Source organism: Leuresthes tenuis, unplaced genomic scaffold (genome assembly GCF_036924035.1).
Source record: "Leuresthes tenuis unplaced genomic scaffold, fLeuTen1.0.hap1 SCAF_3, whole genome shotgun sequence".
Taxonomy (NCBI): domain Eukaryota; kingdom Metazoa; phylum Chordata; class Actinopteri; order Atheriniformes; family Atherinopsidae; genus Leuresthes; species Leuresthes tenuis.
Genome location: NW_027325357.1, coordinates 38,936,386 through 38,955,647, shown reverse-complemented (window position 1 = coordinate 38,955,647; position 19,262 = coordinate 38,936,386). Strand labels below are relative to the sequence as shown.

Below are 19,262 nucleotides of genomic sequence, written 5' to 3'. Positions count from 1 at the left end.
GGTGGTGTTGTGGTGGGGTGGAGGGGAACGCTGCACCGTTGCAGGGCCACACAAAGACAAAAATGAACCTGACATTCCTGTGTAATTAAGACATCTCTCACATGGCATGTTTTTCTTGACCACTTGGGACCCCCATACAAGACCACAGGGTTTTCAAAGCAGCCAAGGGCAGCCCATTCACATCTGTGATCATTAACGCAATGCAGCATGGCCATGAATGCAGTTAGACTGTAACACTCTGCAGGCATTGTTTTTAAAACTCTGACATTTAAATTGTGATTCCACTTGCCCTTTGGAGGGGACCCAGTATGGTGAAGAAAGAGAGGACAGGAAGTCTTCAGAGAGCAGGAGGGTATGACTTTAGTTAGTAGTTGTACTACAAAAATAATATCTCATTTTAATTTAATTGATTTATTTCAATGAGTATTCAAAATGGAAGATTATGTAATCCTCTATCAGCTTGTTTCAAGTACTTTCTACATATATTAACTTCCTCATTCTGTGAAATAATCACTTATTTTGTTCTGCATAATTTTACATTTTAATTCCACTGACAAGCTTTTGAATAAACTGATAAGAGCTGAGCAGTGCAGCGGATTCTTGGCCTCCCGCTGCGCCTGTTCTCTGATGTGAGTGTGAAAAAGAGCCTGAGAAGACAAACCATGTGATGATTTCACCGACATCCGAGCACTTTCTCATTCTTGTGTTAACAATTAGTAAACAATAACATCTCACTTTGATACTAACCAGGTGAGAAATGGGGTCATGACACGCTGCTTCACTGCACCTCAAATGCACACATGCAAACACACACACGCTGATATGATGAATAATTGAAATAAAACACCAGCATGGGGAAATGCAGATTTCCATGAAGATCCCTGCATATTTTATTTTGGTGTGATCAAATGTGTCCAGATGTGTTATTAGTCCAAAATTAAAAAGTAGGGCAAGAAGTGGTGTAATGAACGTAGACGTATGAAGGAATAACTTCCCTATTTCTGCAATCACTTTTAAATTACACAAATCAAGAGTTAATTGACTTATTTTTGTTAGAGAGTCCATTTAAATGTGCTGTAACTAATTTTCTTAGAGTCTCTTCATTTATTTTCATATCCCTTCAAAACCAGCTTTCCTTCCATTTCTGATCAAATCTGGATGTAATTGTAAAAAAACAACAAACAAACAAAACTCAGATGCAATCAAAGTGTGTGTTAAAACCTTTAGAGTGGTCAGACCTTCACATGAAAACAGCAGCCCTTTGACAGCTGAACTGGCACCATCCTTATACTCCACCTCCGCTTTTTGTCACGGGAATTTTTTCATATTGTGTTATGAGTTACTAATTACTTTTTTACACAATGAAATTGTGAAAAAGAAATTCTACATCGACTGAAAGATTCTCAACTCCAAACATTTTGATAAAATTAGGCGGTTTCAGATTTACAGGGTACAAAAATAAGTTGTCAGGTGGTGGCCAGTTGTTCCAGATGTTAATTAGTTGTCGCCAGTGTGACTTCCCTCTAAACTTAATATACTTCAGTTAGTTGCATCTACCCAAACTTTCTCAATAAAATGAAAGAGCTTCCATTAATTATCTGATCTGTCTTTGAAGAAGCTCGTGGACTTATGAGCTAACTATTTTTGTTTCAAGTCCATCTCAAACAGAACCAGCAGGAAAAGTGGGATGAATGAATGTTTTCTGCACCACTGATAATAATCTGTCGAGATTATTAAGAAACCTTCAAAGACTGTGGCTGAGGTGACTAATTTTCTCATAATCTCCTCATAGATCATTCAGGTTTTCATGAAAGTTTTCTTTTATTTGAGTGATTATGCAGATAAAATCTGGATAGTACCAACATGTGTTGAATGGTCACAGTCTCACATCTGAGTCCTGTATTATTTTTTTTGTATCCTTGCTTTCTTGCTTTTTTACACATTTTTTGGACTCCATCTAAGGGCACAGACTCACTGTTGAGTTCTTCACCCCTGTCTGAGCACAGATTAGAGAATAAACTTAAGGATCAATTTCTCTTGACTAAACAGCCTGTGTATGAATGACTCAGTGCAGCATTTTCGACCACAGCAACACTTGCTCAGGACAACTAAAAAGAGTCTGACTGCTTGGGAGCACTTTTATGTTAATACATTTTTAATGGTTTGGCTTAAATTTAACTAATGACTTGGCTGAAGCTGCGGAAGGAGTTCAGGAACTGAGAGCTTGGCCACATCTCTATAAAGAAAAAAAAACAACAGTTCGTGACTGGTGCGGCGCTGGATTTGACTTCAAAGCATGACAATGTGAAGCAGAAAAAAAACATTTTTAGTCGTCACCACAGAAACTGTCACATTGCAGGTTGGAGAGAAACACATTACAAAGTAGATTTTCCACATTTACTGTATTGCAAAAGTAAACAAGGCAGACAATCATATCATTCAACAACAATATGTTTGTTCGTCGAGTTTGCCATTTCTCCATCTCTTATAAAAGCGGACCATCACCTCAAACAGAATCATCTAAATACAGAAAAATATAGATTCAGGTCAAAAAGGATTGTAAATATTTACTAATACTGCAAATAACAGTAAGGGAAGACAGCTACAATAGGTATCACTCACTGTTGTGGTACAGTGGATGCATTTAATGGATCGGAAAAAAAAAGACACAACAAAGCAACGCACATACTGTACAAATAAAAACCTGAAAATATGTCCCACAGACAGAGTTTGATCTGTATAAATGTCATTTCTGAGATGACAGAGAACAGTGGTGCTGCAGAGCAGAGCACATTACACCGCGTTCAAGATATCCCGACTGAAACACAGCGTGGACGCAGCTGCTTAGAGCTGTCAGAAAAATAAGTAAGTCACAGGATGGAGATCAACACAGTTTTGCTAACGTGGACTCTAGTGTGTTCATGATGTTTGTGATGCCCCACCCCAATAACACACAAAATAAAATTAAAAATTAAATGGTAATTTCACAACTTCATGAAATATCCAAAAGCAAAACTCTTCAGAATTGTACAAGTTTAAAAAAGCTACAAACATTAATAAATTACATCACTGACACATAAACACTTCACAAGGTGCTAGTAAAATAATTCCGAAACCCTTCAGGATACTAGAAGTCCAACAAGAGGCTGGTCATAGAAAGTTTTTTTGTTTTTTCCTTTTATACAGCTTCTCCTCAAATCTTCGTCTCTTGTTCAAACAGAATCACTATACAATTAGCTTTGCGTATGTAAGGCCATATGACAATAAAATGTTTTTATTTCTTCAGTTATTTTCCAGGCAGCACCTTTCAAACTAAGGAAAAAAAAATCTCTGCTATAAAATAAAGGTTAAAAATTCGAACATACATATACATTTTTTTGTTATTCATTTATTCATAATTAGCAAAAGTGGTAAAAATGTAGAATTAAGCCTTAAGGGGAAAGGATACAAAAAAAGTTAAAGTTAAAAGGCTATGTACAAGCTACATTCTATATACTGTACTGTGTGAAGCCATAAAAATGCAGAGATGAGTAGAGGCTGTTGGTGCTGCCTGTGAAAGCAACAAAGAGAGAAAGTATCCCCGTGTAACTGCAGAACTGACATGGATGAGGGTTATCATTAGCTACAGCTCCCACGTAGTGTCAGCAATCACAGTTCTTCACGTCCTTGTGACCACATCCTGGTATGTGCAGGTCTCCGTTCATCCTGTCCTATGTTCAAGTTGGAGGATCTCCGGACAGCGACTTTGTGCTTTACAGTTGCTCTTCATTTCCTATCTCATGACTTGACAAGAATAAATAAATATCTGCGCTGATAGTGCTCTGCAAACATTGGAAAAAAAAAAAAGACGAATGCTGACAAAAGCGTGCTGTACGATACGCCGAGAAGCTTGCCTCAGAAGGAGGGGAGAAGGAGATTTTTCCATTTCATCTCAGTGTGGCAACGATAAGCTGCATCTACAAGTAGGAACTACCCAACACCCCCCCCCAAACCTGACCAAAGCGCACATGCAACTGAATACATGCAAGGGATACTTTCACATATCTTGGAATGACTGCAATGTATTTCTACTTCATGTTTCAGCAACCCCTGATAAACTGACAGCTGTAGTAAAATGATTTCTTAAAAAATATTTATAATAGGCTCTGTACACTTTAATATCTGAAAGTTATAAAGTATAAGTAGAGGCAAAAACCTATTTGACTGGTCTTCTTCTTACAAATTGAAAAATGCATGATTTTTCTCTTCTCCTCGTTGTTGATTTTCTCGATGAGCAGGGCATGAGTTTGGGATGGGACCCAGCTCATGAAACCCCCAGTCCTTCAACTGTCTGCTGCATGCTACAGAAGGAGCTTTCCATTTCGATGAATCTTTAAAATCTTCCCAAGTCTCTGTTTGGCTGTTGCCATGCCTTTCTTTAGCCGCTTAGCTGTGGAAAGGATGAAAAAAGACAGGAGGTAAAGTAGGCTCTCCGCTTTCATGAGGTAGCATTGCTATATTTCTTGGCCCATCAGTGTGCTCCTGAAGGATTACATTCATTTGATTACATGATATTAATTTAAAGGAGAATGGCTGGTGTGACTTCAAGTTATTCATTGCCTGAATGTAAAAGGTTGTATGCATGAGTAATAAACAAAGCAAGAAATGCATTGTCTTGTATAAAATTAACCTGGTTCCCTGTAGACCTTCATATGATTGACTGTATCCATCGTTTCCAATTCACAGCTGTTTGTACAACTGTGTTTCATTTCAATATTAATGCTTGCTGCACGGTCAAAGAGCAGCAAATGCAACCCAAATTATTATTTGCTAATCAGCTTTAGGTATGTGATTGGCGTTGTGATTGGCATCCCATATTCTTTCATAAAACTTGGTAAAGAGTGTAGGAAATGAAAAATTTTGTTCCAGATCAGAATATCTTTCATGAAACTGGGACAGTGTTGACTTTGGAGGACATGTCCATGAATTTCCATAGAGATTTCCTTGAAAAAAACATTCTCATTTTGTCATAACAACATGGAAAGCATTAACTGTCTTGAGAAACTGCTTAATTTAAACCGTTGGTGTTCTAATCCGACACATCACCACAGCAAAGCAGTGGTTCTTTTTTCCTGGAAGTCCCCTATCTACAAACACTGCATTCCCCTTGTCACCATCAAGCTCAGGCGCACATGAAGAAAGAATCATCTCAAAACCTTATTGACACCAGTTTCTAGATCAATCAGTCACACTTCTGTCCTTAAAAAAGTAACGGCCGCCTAAACTGACATACATCTGGCCAGGGATAGGTTGTCAGGTATGATGCTTGTGACAGCATGTTGCAGGTTTTTGTTTTTACTGCTTCGAGGTGCTGAAATCTGTTTCTGACAAGTTAGTTGTCCTACAGTGAGTGAGCTCATCTTAACAGTTGAGGCATTCCATGCCTCGCCCTCAAGGATGGAAATGTAGAGATCCAACACTCATGATTCCTTTCATATATATATACACGTTTCCACATTACTAAAGCGGGAAAGGTTGTGTGTGTGTGTGTGTGTGTGTGTGTCATCCTGAAACATGTTGATATGCTAAAGCCTTCACATGCAGGATTTAAAATTTTCCATTCAACAAATTGTTCAATTAGAAAAATATATATTTAAACCAAATATGATACATGCTGTTATTGTCTAACATACTCAAAATATGAATGTGTACAGTTGAGGACAAAGACAATGTAATTGAGGCTGAAGTTATCATCCATGAAGCCACAAGAATTTGCTGCTCACCTTTGGCGTCTGCTGACACCATCCTGTCCACCTTTGCCATTCCGCTGCTGTTGGTGCTCGTGGAGTTGGTGCTGTTGTTGGGAGAGGACACGGATGGCCGCCTCTGGCTCAGGAAGACCCCTGGTGCCATGGGCTGCGGCCCTCCTGGCGACTTGACTGTTCCAGTGTTGAACTCATGGTCTGTCAGGCTGCCATCATGAGAGTCCAGATTGTGCTCTGGTGAGCTACTGTCCTGAGAGATTTTCGGGGGCTTATCAGCTATGAGTGTCTTCTTTTTGGTGCTTTTTTTCTTCTTCTTGGTTTTCTGCTGCTCCTCCTATAGATATATATATATATTTTGATTGAGAAGTACTTACAGGGACATTCTGTAAAGATACAGTCCACTGACATACCTGATGAGAAAGCTTTGCTGCGGCTGCAGCCAGCCCTGTCTCTATGGAGGCCACACGGGCTCCATCTCTTGCTGGTCGCTCCTGTCGCGGAACTGAAGGTCCAACGCGGGCTGTAATGACATGCACATCAGGGCTTGGTACAGCTTAAAATAAATAAATGTGTGGTGCTGAACTTTCTTTTGTCACGCAGTTCTTACCTGTGGGGCTGTATGGAGTGTCGTCACTGCTTTTCCGCTTTTTCGATCTAGATTTGAATACAGGATTATCCTCTTCGGACTCCAAAGAGGGGTAAACTAAAATCAAAACAGATTACTCTCGTCATGCATGGAAGCTTCTCAATGAGAGGATGAAAAGCACAGAATTTTATGCAAGTGCAATTAATTCTGTTTTCTCAAATGGTGGTTATTTTCAGTGGTAGCATGCCGGACAGCTGTGAGACAGCTGTTGACTGACTCCTCCTCCTCATCCTCCACTGACTGCTTACAGCACAATCATTCCAATCTAGACTTAAATATCTGATAACTAGCTGATCAAGATAAAAAATTGCCTGTTTACAAGAGCAGTCAGTGAGAGAAGCTCCATCTCTGCCGGGGGATTACAGAGCAGGAATGTTCGTGCAAAGAACAACTGATTAGACACTAATTAGTAGTTAAAAAAGCATGTAAAATAACAGCTCGCAACTTGTGTTAATGGCTTATTAACAAGCTGGGTGGGTGGAAACAGCTGTATTTGGAAGGGCTTCACAAATAAACTGGAGCAACACCAGAGGGTGGATTTGGAAAGGACACACGAAGAATAAACATGAGCCCCTATCATCTACTTCTAATGAAAAGTTCCAGGCTAAATTAAGAATTAAAGACCCTGATGCTGATCCATCAGGAGTCAATCTGTTTTTAACAGCACCTGTTAGCAACAGTGAGAATCGGACATGGGAGATAATTATTTTCTCATTTGTGTGCTCAAAAAACAACTGCTTGACTGACCTTGCTCAGCTTGATTCATCTGCTTCGTTTTCAGCATTCAAATAAAATACAGGATGTTTGCACACTAGCTTTTCAAGAATTTTTTTAAGAAACGGAAATAACAGTGAATCAACTATAATCAATAAAAATGTTCCCACTGCTGATATCATCTCAAGAAAAATGTCTTCAATATAAAAAAAATTTCAAGGCCTTGAATTAAGACCTTTCCAAAAATATTCAAAAAGTCATAATAAGAGGACTTTTTAAAACCTGTTTATAAAATATTTTATGGGGAAATTTAGGTGTAAAAGACAATAAAAAAAATAATAAAACAACATCATCAGCTTAATGAATTTGGTTTCACAACAATAAAAAATAGATATGTTTAAGATAAAGATGGGAAAGGGGGAATAATGAATTAGAAAGGAGTGGTGTTCTGCCTGAACGCTAAAGGTACTGTAAGTAGAGAGTAGACAGAACAGAAGAGAAGAAGAGGACCGCCTGAAGCAACATGCCTTGCTAGCACAACGTCCTCCCGGCAGTGTTGCCAGATTGGGCAGTTTTCCGCCCAATTGGGCTACTTTTGTTTACATCTGAAGGGGGAAAAAATGCACTGGGCGGATGAGAAATATTTGGGCTGCTTTTGAGTTTTTAATATTGTGAAAACAACACTCTCACTCTCTCTTTTAAATAAATATATAGTTTAAATAAATAAATAGCTTTAATAAATAAATAATTGATGTGAGTTGTAGGTTATTCAATCGCCATCTTTTTTTTTTTTAGCAACTTAACCGTGACGTCAGCTCAGCAAATGCACTGTAGCCACGCTGAATTTGAAGCGGATGGCCTAGTTAAGTTAGTATCAGACCGAAGTGGGGAAAATATAAGAAATCCCACAGGAAGGAATGGGAGACCGACGCTGAACTTAAGACCTGGATCGCGGCTGTCCCAGGAGACGACTCTGAAGCCTGTGGCAAGTATTGTAACACAGAAATAAGAGCTCAGCTTAATAATCTGAAAGAACATGGCACCACAAAAAAAACACAAGTCCCGCTGAGTGCCAAGAGTGAAATCTTTTGCTGTACCGATGGGATAGTAGGACAAGGCACAGTAAAAGATTAACAAAAACGTGAATTTAGGATTGCAATCTATGTTGCCTGCCATACTTCTATCAGTGTTGTTCAGGACTGGGATATACTCCCAGATGAGATGGGAGTGTTCAAAATGCACAGGACAAAGTGTACAGCTGTTATCACATCTGTTCTGGCACCACATTTCAGAGAGGAGTTAAAGGAAGATGGTTTTTATTGGATTGGGCGGTTTCTAAGATGTGATTGGGCTGGAAACTGTCAATCTGATCTGACAACACTGCCTCATGGTTTCATTATTTTGTATTAATAAAGTGAGTAAAGTAAAGTCCCCGCTGCTTCTTATTACGATACCACATATTGGCGACGAGGATAATGGCCCTGAACCTGAGCAAGCCTTCACCCTTCCTGCAAACGTTGGGGAACTTCCTGTCCTGTTCAAGGCATGCAGCCGAACTTTTGAAAACTACCTGCTAGCGACGTCGGAGTCGGATCTGCCGGAGGAAAATAAGCTTGTGCTGCTCATCCATTGCTTGGGTGCAGAAGGTCAGAGACTTTTTTTACACATTGACAGTCGCTGATGACAAGTACGCCACGGCGCTGGAGGCTCTGACAAACTTCTTCACACTGAAAGTGAACGTGAACATGGTCGTGGAACGTTACCATTACCGCCCATGTGAGACGACAGACAACATGTCAGTTCGGGAATATGGAAGAGGAGATGATAAGGGACCAAGTCGTTGAAAGGAATAATTCAGCACACATCAGGGATCGTTTACTGCTGGAGATACCCCTCACACTCGCCAAAGCTTTGGCGATAGCTCACCAAATTGAAATTGCTGTGTCAGAGGCGAAAGCTATGTGCAACAGAGTGACAGACAGCGCTGTGCACGCTGTTCACCAGAGGCCGCAACGAGGCAGACGGTTTGAGAAAGAAAAAAATATTTACCCAGAAGTGAGTATTTTGAATGTGAACACTTATGGCTCTAGCAGTGTAATGTGTATAGTGAAAGTCAGCAGTCCAGAGTCAGTGATTCACGATATTGAGTTAATGCTAGAAACAGGCTCAGCAGTGTCAACCTTGCCAGAACAAATTGTCACTTGTGGAACCAAAACTCAAGCTGAGGGATTATGGTGGGAATCCCATAGCTGTGAAGGGTTGCTTACAACCTAACGCAGCATTTGGGGACCTAAGTACTACTACAGTGTTTCACATCGTTAAGAACAAGTCAGCAGTCCTAGGAAGGGACTTATTCTACTCAGTATAGATGCAAGTGAGAGACGGTCAAACACTGCAGTTACTGGTAACCAGGCAAACGCTTCTGTGGCAAGTATTACGGGGAACAAATTAGGATGTGCAGATGTCTGTCCAGATGTCAAGCCAGTACAACAGAAACTGCGTAGATTACCTATTTCAGTTAGAGAAGCAGTGTCTAAGGAGTTAAAAAAAACTAGTAGTGCAGGATGTTATAGAGCCGGTAGAGTTGTCTGAATGGATTTCACCTATAGAAGTTACCACAAGAAAAGACAGACCAGAACCAGGACTGTATAGATCTACGAGAACCAAACAAGTCAGTTGTAGTTGATGGCTTTCCACTACCTCATGGAGGAAATGTTCACAGAGTTGAGAGGAGCAACACTGTTTATCATCAAATCTCGCTACTCGAGGACAGCCGCAGCTTAACTACCTTCATTACCCACAGTGGTTTGTTTTGCTTCAAGCAGATGCCATTTGGACTGGCATCAGCACCCAGCTGTTTTCAGTGGATGATGTCAACTATCCTCAAACGTTTGCCGAGAGTCCAGTGTTACCTTGATAACATTATTGTCTTAGGTGCAACAGCTGAGGAGCATGTCAAAAGACTGCACTTTTGCGGGAAGCAGAGATGTTCACATGGACTTCTGAGGCTCAAAGGAACATTAAGACTGTTAAAAGACTTATGGTGAACAGCCCTGCACTCTCTTTGTACAACCCAGAACTGCCCACTGTTGTCACGACGGATGCGTCTGACTATGGAATAGGAGCTGTCCTCACTCAGATACATCAAGATGGTTCTGAAAAAACTGTTGCTTTTGCATCACGCACACTCACCCAGGCAGAAAGAATGTACTCCACTGTGGGCAGTGTGTGTGGGCAACAAAAAAGTGGAGAATGTACTTGTGGAGGAGACATTTCACAGACATTACGTACTGACTACAGCCCTCTCACCACACTTCTAGCCTAAAAAAGGCCAAGGAGGAGCAGGTCTGCATATAGCCAGGTGGTCATCTAGGTTGTTATCATTCAATTATGACATTCAGTACAAACCAGGTCGAGAAAATGTAACTGCGGACTGCTCGTCTCGAAACTGCACTAAAAGGCCTAATATCCAGAGAGATCCAACAGTATACAAGTTTACGTATCTGCCACATATTCAAAATGTTTCCGGGGATATACGCGAAGATCTAATCTGTAACAGATCCTAGTATAGGATACCCTCCGTATACACATCTGTGACAGATCCTGGTATTGGATATCTTCCGTATACATCTATAACAGATCCTAGTATAGGATATTTTACGGATACACATCTGTGATAGATCCTAGTATTGGATATCTTCCGTATACATACATCATACATCAATATTTTATCACTATAAATTCTTTAAACAACTTCCGTCCTGCTCAAAAAAAATTAATATTCAATAATCTTTTGGATTTTAACCCTTTAAATGACAGTTTAATTATTTTAATTAATTATTTACAAAAAACTAAAAAAATATTAAACGTTTTCTATAAAATTAATATCATACAGATGCGGCTTTGGTGGTAACTAAAGGCTTGGTTATGTCAAAGATAAGCAACAAATTTAGTATATTATATTAGTAAATTAGCATATTTTTAGATACTACAAACTGAACACCACTCTAACTCTCTCTGTCCTGTCTCTTTTATAATGTGTGCTCAACCCAAGACAAATTCCTTGTATGTGCAAACTTACTTGGCAATAAAGACCCATTCTGAAATTGCTTATTTGTCAGAGATGCTGAATAAAATAAGAAAATAACTTGACGTTATTTTTCAGAGAAACAACTAATCTTATTCTAAAATCATTAAAAAAGAAGGGGAAAAGGGTAATTCAGTAATGTTTCAGTAATGTTTCATTAATCAGTAATGTTTTAGCTTAAACATATCCTTGTCCCTAAATGCATCTCAGTTATGACACTGGAACAACAATGCTTACACTTTCCTCCCTACTTCTTGAAAACCTAACCTTAGTCTTGGTGTAGGCACAATGGCCAATGATTCTTTTCAGTGTATGCTTTTCAGTATGTTGCATAGGAAAATGGTTCAAAACCTACTTCCCAAACAGAACATGAATCATTTTGACTGTAATAATATCTATCACCGTGTTTTTTTTAACCATTTAACCTCAGCCAAAGTATGCTAGCTTTAACTGTCTCACCATCTTCTGGAGCTTCAGCTTTCAGATCAATAACAGGTTCTCCAGTTTTCTCGTCATTTCTAAGCCACCTTGCGAATACACGACTTTTGCTATGTAGTCACCTGTTGATAATTCCCCTCCGAGTGTGGATCTGTCGAACCTGATGGTGTTGAAACACAGTAATTTTTGCATAAAGTCTCAAACATTAAAAAGAGTTAATCATTGCTCTGTATTGTTGCTTTCCTAAAGCAGATGAGTCTAATCAGTAAACCCCCTTCCACAGGTCATAAAGGTCACTGACAAGAGATCCCAAGTAGGGATTAATATGCCCTTTAGGCTCACGTGGGCCAAGAGTGATTCCTGTGATGATAATATTCTCCTGCTTAAATCTATCCTCACGAGGCAGATTCATTACATGGTACAGGTACATAACACCTACAAAATCTTTAACCTTATCATAGGGCTGAAACCAGACAACATTAAGCATGAGACCCAGATTACGTGCTTCAGAGAGGAATGGTTTGCCATCATAAGGCTGAAAGTCTTTCCAAACCTTTCCATCATGCACGTCAGCATATACGCTGTCACACATTTCTCGTTCTCTCCACTTCTCACAGGCTTCATTAAAACCTGGTCTTTGTGCTAAGTCCTGCAAACTCTTTGTCACATTTCTGTGGCAAAAGCTATATTTAAAAAAAAATTTATATGTTAACCCTTTTTTTCCAATGACTGTTTTCAAAAGCAAACTTCCACATTCCTTACGATGATGCTTTTGTGTATGTTTTGGATGAGTTTGTTATTTTCCAACATGACTATCTTGCAGATTTTCTAATTATGCCTCATCCATAATTTACAATTATTCTTGCCTACTCAAGTGTATATACTTTGTTACAAACTGGGCATGCCACATAGTGAATGGAGTCCTCACTTTTGAGTGAAAGTATTTTTCTGACCATATACATGGTTGAAGGAATTCGTTCAGCCAAATTTTTCAATATATAAACTAGTCTGAAAATGCTACCAAACGCAAAAAGAAATTATCTAACGAAATCTAACAGTGCTCTATTACTGTTTACTGTATTGCAGTTCATTTGATTGGTTATTCAGCCCTCGCGCAGCGGGACTGTTCGAGATTGATTTGTCAGAGCACTCTGGCCAGTATCAAATCTAGGTAGGTGCGCTAGCTACTCTACGGCCCTGAGTTGTGTGTTTTCCAGAAAGTTCACGTCGAGTAGCACGTAAATGATGCCTGGGACAAGTAAATGACGTCTGGGACAAGAAAAGCAATTTCTTCAGACTCAGAGGACATCGACGAGATAAGTGTCGATGTGTGTGGACGACGGAAAACTGAAACTCCCATATGTGGGTCTTCACGGCGAAACCAAGTAAGATGGCGCCTCACTGGAGTCACTGGCAGAGCCTGCAGTCCTAAGACTATGGGTATCGCATCGGACAATATGTGGAAGTAAGTTGAAACCTCGAGTTACTTGAGTTTAGCTTTGAAGACAAACTGAGTGATAGGCTATACCTCTTTCCGTGAAAGCGCAGTTACTTTACTTGCAACTGAGAGGCTAACCGCTAGACTTGGTCCCATAGGGGACTCTGCTCAGTTAGGGGGTACAAAATTATTCAAATTTTTACTAAATAAATATTATTTAGTAAATGATGCAGTCAGTCTTGATGCAGTCAGTGCTGCATCAAGCTGAAACAACACCAAAAAATTATATTCCATATAACAGCAAAACGTGGAGCTGCATCAGATCGTAGTGGTCTGTTGATCATATTTCTATCAGAACTTTAACTGAGTTCTTCCATGTTCGATTTTAATATTTCAAATTAAATTAAAATTGGTTCAACCCCCTGAGACTCTAGCTTTTTATTTTTTTTCATGATGTTTGAAAAGAGTATGGGCATAATAACCACGTTAATAAATGTTTTCTTGGAACATGAAGTAGTTTCTGGGAAAAAACATATCCTCATATGTGGACAATGGGTCAGTGTTAATAGATAAAAGTAGAAAGTTACCAATGTGCAACAAAGTTATGAGGCACCTCTTTAATTACACAAAAGACTAACACTAAGTATAAAATGCAACAGAACAGTTAAGTTTTGATTGCAGGTTCAGGAAAACGTAGTGGTCTGCACTACATGAGACTTTCCTGCACAGCCCTTTTCATTACAAATATTTATCTCCCCAAAGAAAGTATGACAATAGGTTGAAAAAGTCACACACATATTGATATCTGTCACTTTTTGGGTTCACAGGAGTCTGCAACAGATACTTTGAGAACATCAAGTTGACCCTAAGTTGACTGAGGACAACAGAATGGAAGAGGATCGGAGGGCCAAAGCTCTCAACAACAGAAGGCATAAAGTGAGTTGACTAACTTATGGATTGATGACATGGTTTTTTAAAGATCCTTAGAATGAAAAAGAGATTTCTGATTTGCTTTTGTATCATATTACAGTGCTGTAGATAGTGGAGTGTTATCTGTGGATACAATAACTGAAATATATTGTATAAACTGTGCATAAAGATGTAGTTTCTGGCAATACAGAAGAGGTAAAAACATGTTTTTTTTAATGTATACATTACAATGTATACATTGTTTATTAGTCCAGCAAGTGATTTGTACAACATGATAATGGTACAGAAACCAAAATTAAAGACCATTTAATTGTAATTGTGATGTAGAAAACTGACTGGGTGATCTTAAAATGTCTGATGTCTGATTTAGGATTGTTAAAACTTTTACATGAAGGCCTACATGCCATACTTTGCAATTAATAAAGAGAACTAGCACATAAACCATGGGGTTCCCACATTTGCATAAATGAAAAATCCATAAATGTCCGGCGGGCATCCATCGCGTATGGTCATGAATCTGTGAACATGATACGCCAAAGATGCGGTGAGTATGGGAGAAATCTAAAGTACGAACTGTGAGGGATCAAATACATGTGTATTTTCTGGATACGTCGCAGATGGGTATTCGGTGTTGGGGATTTTTCTGGATCTGTTGCTGGCCGTATACGAGGATATCTGAAAACAGAATCCATCAGGTATACGATTGGATTTACACAGATATTGTCTGTATATGGGTATATTACCGCATTGGATTGTACCGTATCTTTATGCTTTTAGTGCAGTGCGACTTCCACTGCCAAGCTCAGAACTCAGAACCTAGCTTGGAGGATGACACAGAGGTGGTACTTACTGCACTTACAGCCATCACTGAAACTGACTTTAAAACTGCCTGTGCTTCATGTCCTGTACAGACTCAAGTACGTGAACTGCTCACTTCAAGATGGCCCAAGTCAGCAAAAAGCTTGTTGCTTGTTTTTTTAAACTTTTAAACTCGAGCACGAGCTCGCTCTACAAGATGACTTAGTGGTGCATGGCACACACAGACTCCAACCGGACAGTCTCCAACCAAAGCTGATCTCCTTGGCACATGACACACACTAGGGAATTGTGAGGACAGAGACTCAGAGAAGCATATTGGTGGCCAAGTGTGGATGCCCAAGTTGAGGCAGCCATCAAAACATGCATTACGTGCCAGTTATATAACAAGTCTGCTATCACTACTCTACACTACTCCACTACAGCCTGTGCCATATCCAGAAGGAACATGGGAAAAAGTAGCAATTGATGTGGTAGGGCCCTTTGATAAGGCACCTATAGACTGTCGTTTTGCAATCAGATTTATTGACTATCATTGCAAGTGGCCAGAGCTAACCTTTGTTTCACATGTCACTTCACAGACTGTTATTCAGTTTTTGTCTGCAGTCTTCAGCAGAGAAAGTGACCCGAAGGAGCTGGTTTCTGACAACAGCTCTCAATTCGCATTCACAGGAGTTTGACAGAGGTATTGTGCACAGGAAGTCTTCAGTCTGCTATCCAAGGACAAATGGAGGGACTGAACGTTTTAATCGCAGCTTTAAGGATAGTTTACAAACTGCCTCACTGGAATAATAACCATGGAAAGAATTTACAAGGGAATTCCTATATGTCTATTGTGCAACACCTCATTTACAACTCAGCACTCACCAGTTGAACTGTTGCATGGCCGACCCATGCGCACCAAACTTTATCCACTTCCAGCAAACAAGACACTGTCATCAAGACAGGTTGCTCTCAGAGTGAGAGAAACTCAGAAGAAAAGGAAGGCTTACACAGACCACAAGCGAGGAGCTAAAGCTGTGTTCTTCAGAGTTGGGTCATATGTCCAGGTGAAGAAACCTGGCATTCTTCCAAAAACCCAATGTAAGTTTTCAAAACCATTCAGAGTGATGGAGAAGACAGGACAGTATACCTACCTGCTGTCAGATGGAAGATGTTGGAACACATCTTACCTCGCACCTATTTCTCTTCAGGAAAAGGAGGGTGAAACTGAGCCGTTTCCTCTGGACTTTGTGAATACACCACCAGAGTCACCACAACGAGAGACATCCACAACATAGTCAAGACCAGCCAGGCTCAGAAGAGTGCCTGAGTGGACTAAGGACTTTGTGTGTTGAATAAAGTCTGGAAACATCTAAATGCTCTTGATAATGTTCTGATTTCAATGAGTACAAATGTAAATGTTACTGATTAATCCTTTGTACCTTATGCAGGAGTTGAAATGGTTAGCACACTGTTCATTTTGCGTGTAAATGAGGTAAAGGAAGTCAGAATATAATGTAAGTTAAGTTCTTTATGAAAATAATTTACAGACCGTGTCAAACATGTCATGTTACAAGTTAGAGCAGGAAAGAAAACATTTTGATTTGAAATGTGAAAGCTATTGTTCAAATAGACAAGATTTGCTTATTAAGGGGATATGTGGTGTTCCGCCTGAACGCCAGAGGCGCTGTAAGTAGAGAGGAGACAGAAGAGAAGAAGAAGAAGTGACCGCCTGAAGCGATAGGCCATGCTACACACAACATCCTCCCAGTTTCATTATTTTGTATTAATAAAGTGAGTAAAGTCAGCTTCTTATTACGATACCACAAAAGGATAAAACATACTCAAGAAAAGAAAAAACAAACATATCAGAAGTTTTTTTTTCTGAGAGAAGTCCTTTTGAAGTTTAAAAAATGTTGCGCAGACTGCCTAACTTGCCTGCATTCCTGCTCACCTTTTGTCTTAAGGGATGTACTACGGAGTAAGACTTTTCTTTTTCTTTTTTTTTTAAGTGGGGTTGCAAGTGAGAAAATTTGTTCTCTTGTAGTTGTGCCTTATTTTCTTATTAGGAAATAGTTGTTTGCTACTATGTTAATTAGTAAAATCAATTTTCTTCAATTTCAAAGTAACTCAGTCAATATTTTATCATTTGTCTATTTTACAAAAAAAACCACAAAAAAACCCCAAAATAGATAAATAATAAAACAAGGAAGCAGAGAAAAGTCATTTTGTTACTTACCATAATCTGAGTCCTTGAAACATGCTTCCATGTGATCCTGGTCATCATCATAATCCAGACTCTCGATACTGCTACTTTTCCTGGGTTTCTTCGGAATACGTTTTGTGGGCCGCTTGCTGTTGCTGCTTCCGCCCCCACCGGCTCCTCCGCTGGCCTTCTTCCCAACCTGCGAGCCATGTGAGTTGTTCTTTGACTGGCTATTGTTTTTGGATTGACTGTTGCTCCATGGCTGCTGCAAGCTCTCTGAAGATGACAGGTTGGCCATGGACAGCATGCCCTGAATGGCCTCCTGTGTACTGGGAGATGCAGGTGGCTGACTGTAAGTACGCCAATAAAAAATACACAACAACACAACCATTACACAGCAGTCAACATGTTGCTAGAGGTGAAGAGAAAGAAAGAAATGACTGGGCATTGAGGAGCAATGTAAAACTGTCAAATCCGAATTTGAATGTATTTCTCCAACCATATGTAATATACATGGTTTTTCCTCATCATTTTCATTTCATGTATTAATATAACATTTATTTTTGCATTTCAGGCCTGCAACATATTGCAATCCACAGAACGCTGTGTCTCTGAGGAGCGTGATGACCAGAGAGAGAGAGAGAGAGAGAGATTTGTTGACAAATGTGTTAAAAAAAATCATTCAAAACCATTGAAAAACAATGTTTCTCAATTTTGGATATTTCTCCTCCTCTAGTGGAGAATAACATGAAACTATTCAAGGACTCTGGAGGAATTTCAGTGTGTCGAGGGCAACTTTACAATTCTAACCTAGACACCAGTGATCTCAGAACCATCAGATGGCGCTGTATCAAGAACCATATTTCAATCGAAAACTGATATAACCACAAGTTATAACTCTTGTCAAGTTATAACATTTGTCAAGTACATGGAGTTACATTATGGAGGTTCAAAGATGGCCAGCAATAATTTTCCGACAGTGTGAGAATTTCAGGATGAGTCTGCTCCTATGACCAATGTCCACAAGTCAATCAACAAGGGCATAGCACGGAATGACACACTGGTCACTTCAGTCCCTCAGCTTGGCGTGATGCGACGTTTGGAATCTCTGTTGTTCTTTACAGTTGCAGCCCACTACTATTCATCATTGCACATATCAAACATGAGGTCAAATGTTTTCCAACACCTGAAATGCTGCATGCCTAAATGCCAAAACATCTTTTAAATTGTGTGAAGTAAAGGGAACGACAAAGTGCTTTAATGTCCCAATGTTTTTGGGAAATTTAATGCGTTGATGAGACATGAAATATCTCGAGTTTATACAGTCTGTAATGGGGGAAAAAAAGTCACAGTAAATGTAGGAATCGCCCCATTTTTTCCACTTTCCATTCTGTAACTTTTTTATAATTTAAGGTTGTATTGACGTGTGATTCTTTTAAGAAGCAGCAAGGAAAGTGAATTCACACACCTATTAAACTCTTAGCTGCTGAACTGCAACAATGACACTGAAATGACTTTTAAACATTGTATGATGAACGTGGTCACTTCAATTCCTTTTTGGCATTGAAACCATTTGAAAAATTAACATATTTTAGTAATGTTTTCTTTCTCTCTTTCATTGCTCATTTGTAGCTTTCAGTGTGGTGGAAATAGACCATCAAGAGCTGAACCAAACAGCAAAAGGCAAATGGAAGAGCCTGGAGCCACGCAGGGTTTGATAGATTAGCGTGGGATGAAACAAACAGTGGCTTAACACAAACTGCTGAGAGAATCTTTGTAAACTGTTGCTTCAGTCTCTATTTGATTTTTCAGCTCTGGGAAAATTCTAATTCAAATAATTTATGTCGTCACTGAGTGAGACGTATATTTGTCAGTGACTCGCCCCATTAAAGACACCCAAAATTAATTTACTGAGAAGAAAGGAGGTCTCCTGGGAGCCATTAAGAGATTAATGTTGTGCGTGTACTGTAGCTCAAAAGTGGAAGTAAAAGCTTCATTGGTGTTGAAGGGACCAGAGTCTGGAGGCAGAAAATAATGACGTCAAGGTCATGCGAGTTTACCTGTTACCGCTGTAGTCGATCCCACCCACTTGCTTGCTTGCCTGCAACAGGTCTAGAATCCCTGCAGCACTACCGCTCTTTTTCTTCACCTTCGAGTTGCGACTTTTAACCTCAGGCTTGGCCTCTGTGTCTATGTGCAGAGTCTCTTCATCTGAGGAGTCAATGCTCTGGTTTTGAAAGAAGAAAATAATAAGGAATATT

The 19,262-nt window shown here is 39.5% G+C and overlaps 1 protein-coding gene across 2 annotated transcripts in view; it reads right to left on the bottom strand.

The window, feature by feature from the left end:
- Positions 1 to 2,308: 2,308 nt before the first annotated feature.
- Positions 2,309 to 19,262, bottom strand: part of phf2 (PHD finger protein 2) — a 57,773-nt gene continuing 40,819 nt past the window's right edge. The window contains exons 17-22 of one of the 2 annotated variants that reach the window (XM_072382988.1): positions 19,062 to 19,228; positions 17,035 to 17,351; positions 6,352 to 6,447; positions 6,155 to 6,264; positions 5,763 to 6,078; positions 2,309 to 4,429 (exon numbers count right to left, since the gene is read on the bottom strand). In XM_072382988.1, the coding sequence (XP_072239089.1) occupies positions 4,341 to 4,429; positions 5,763 to 6,078; positions 6,155 to 6,264; positions 6,352 to 6,447; positions 17,035 to 17,351; positions 19,062 to 19,228 (1,095 nt within the window). In that variant the 3' untranslated portion in view covers positions 2,309 to 4,340. The remainder of the gene's footprint in view (positions 4,430 to 5,762; positions 6,079 to 6,154; positions 6,265 to 6,351; positions 6,448 to 17,034; positions 17,352 to 19,061; positions 19,229 to 19,262) is intronic. The other variant, XM_072382989.1, reaches the window with a different exon arrangement.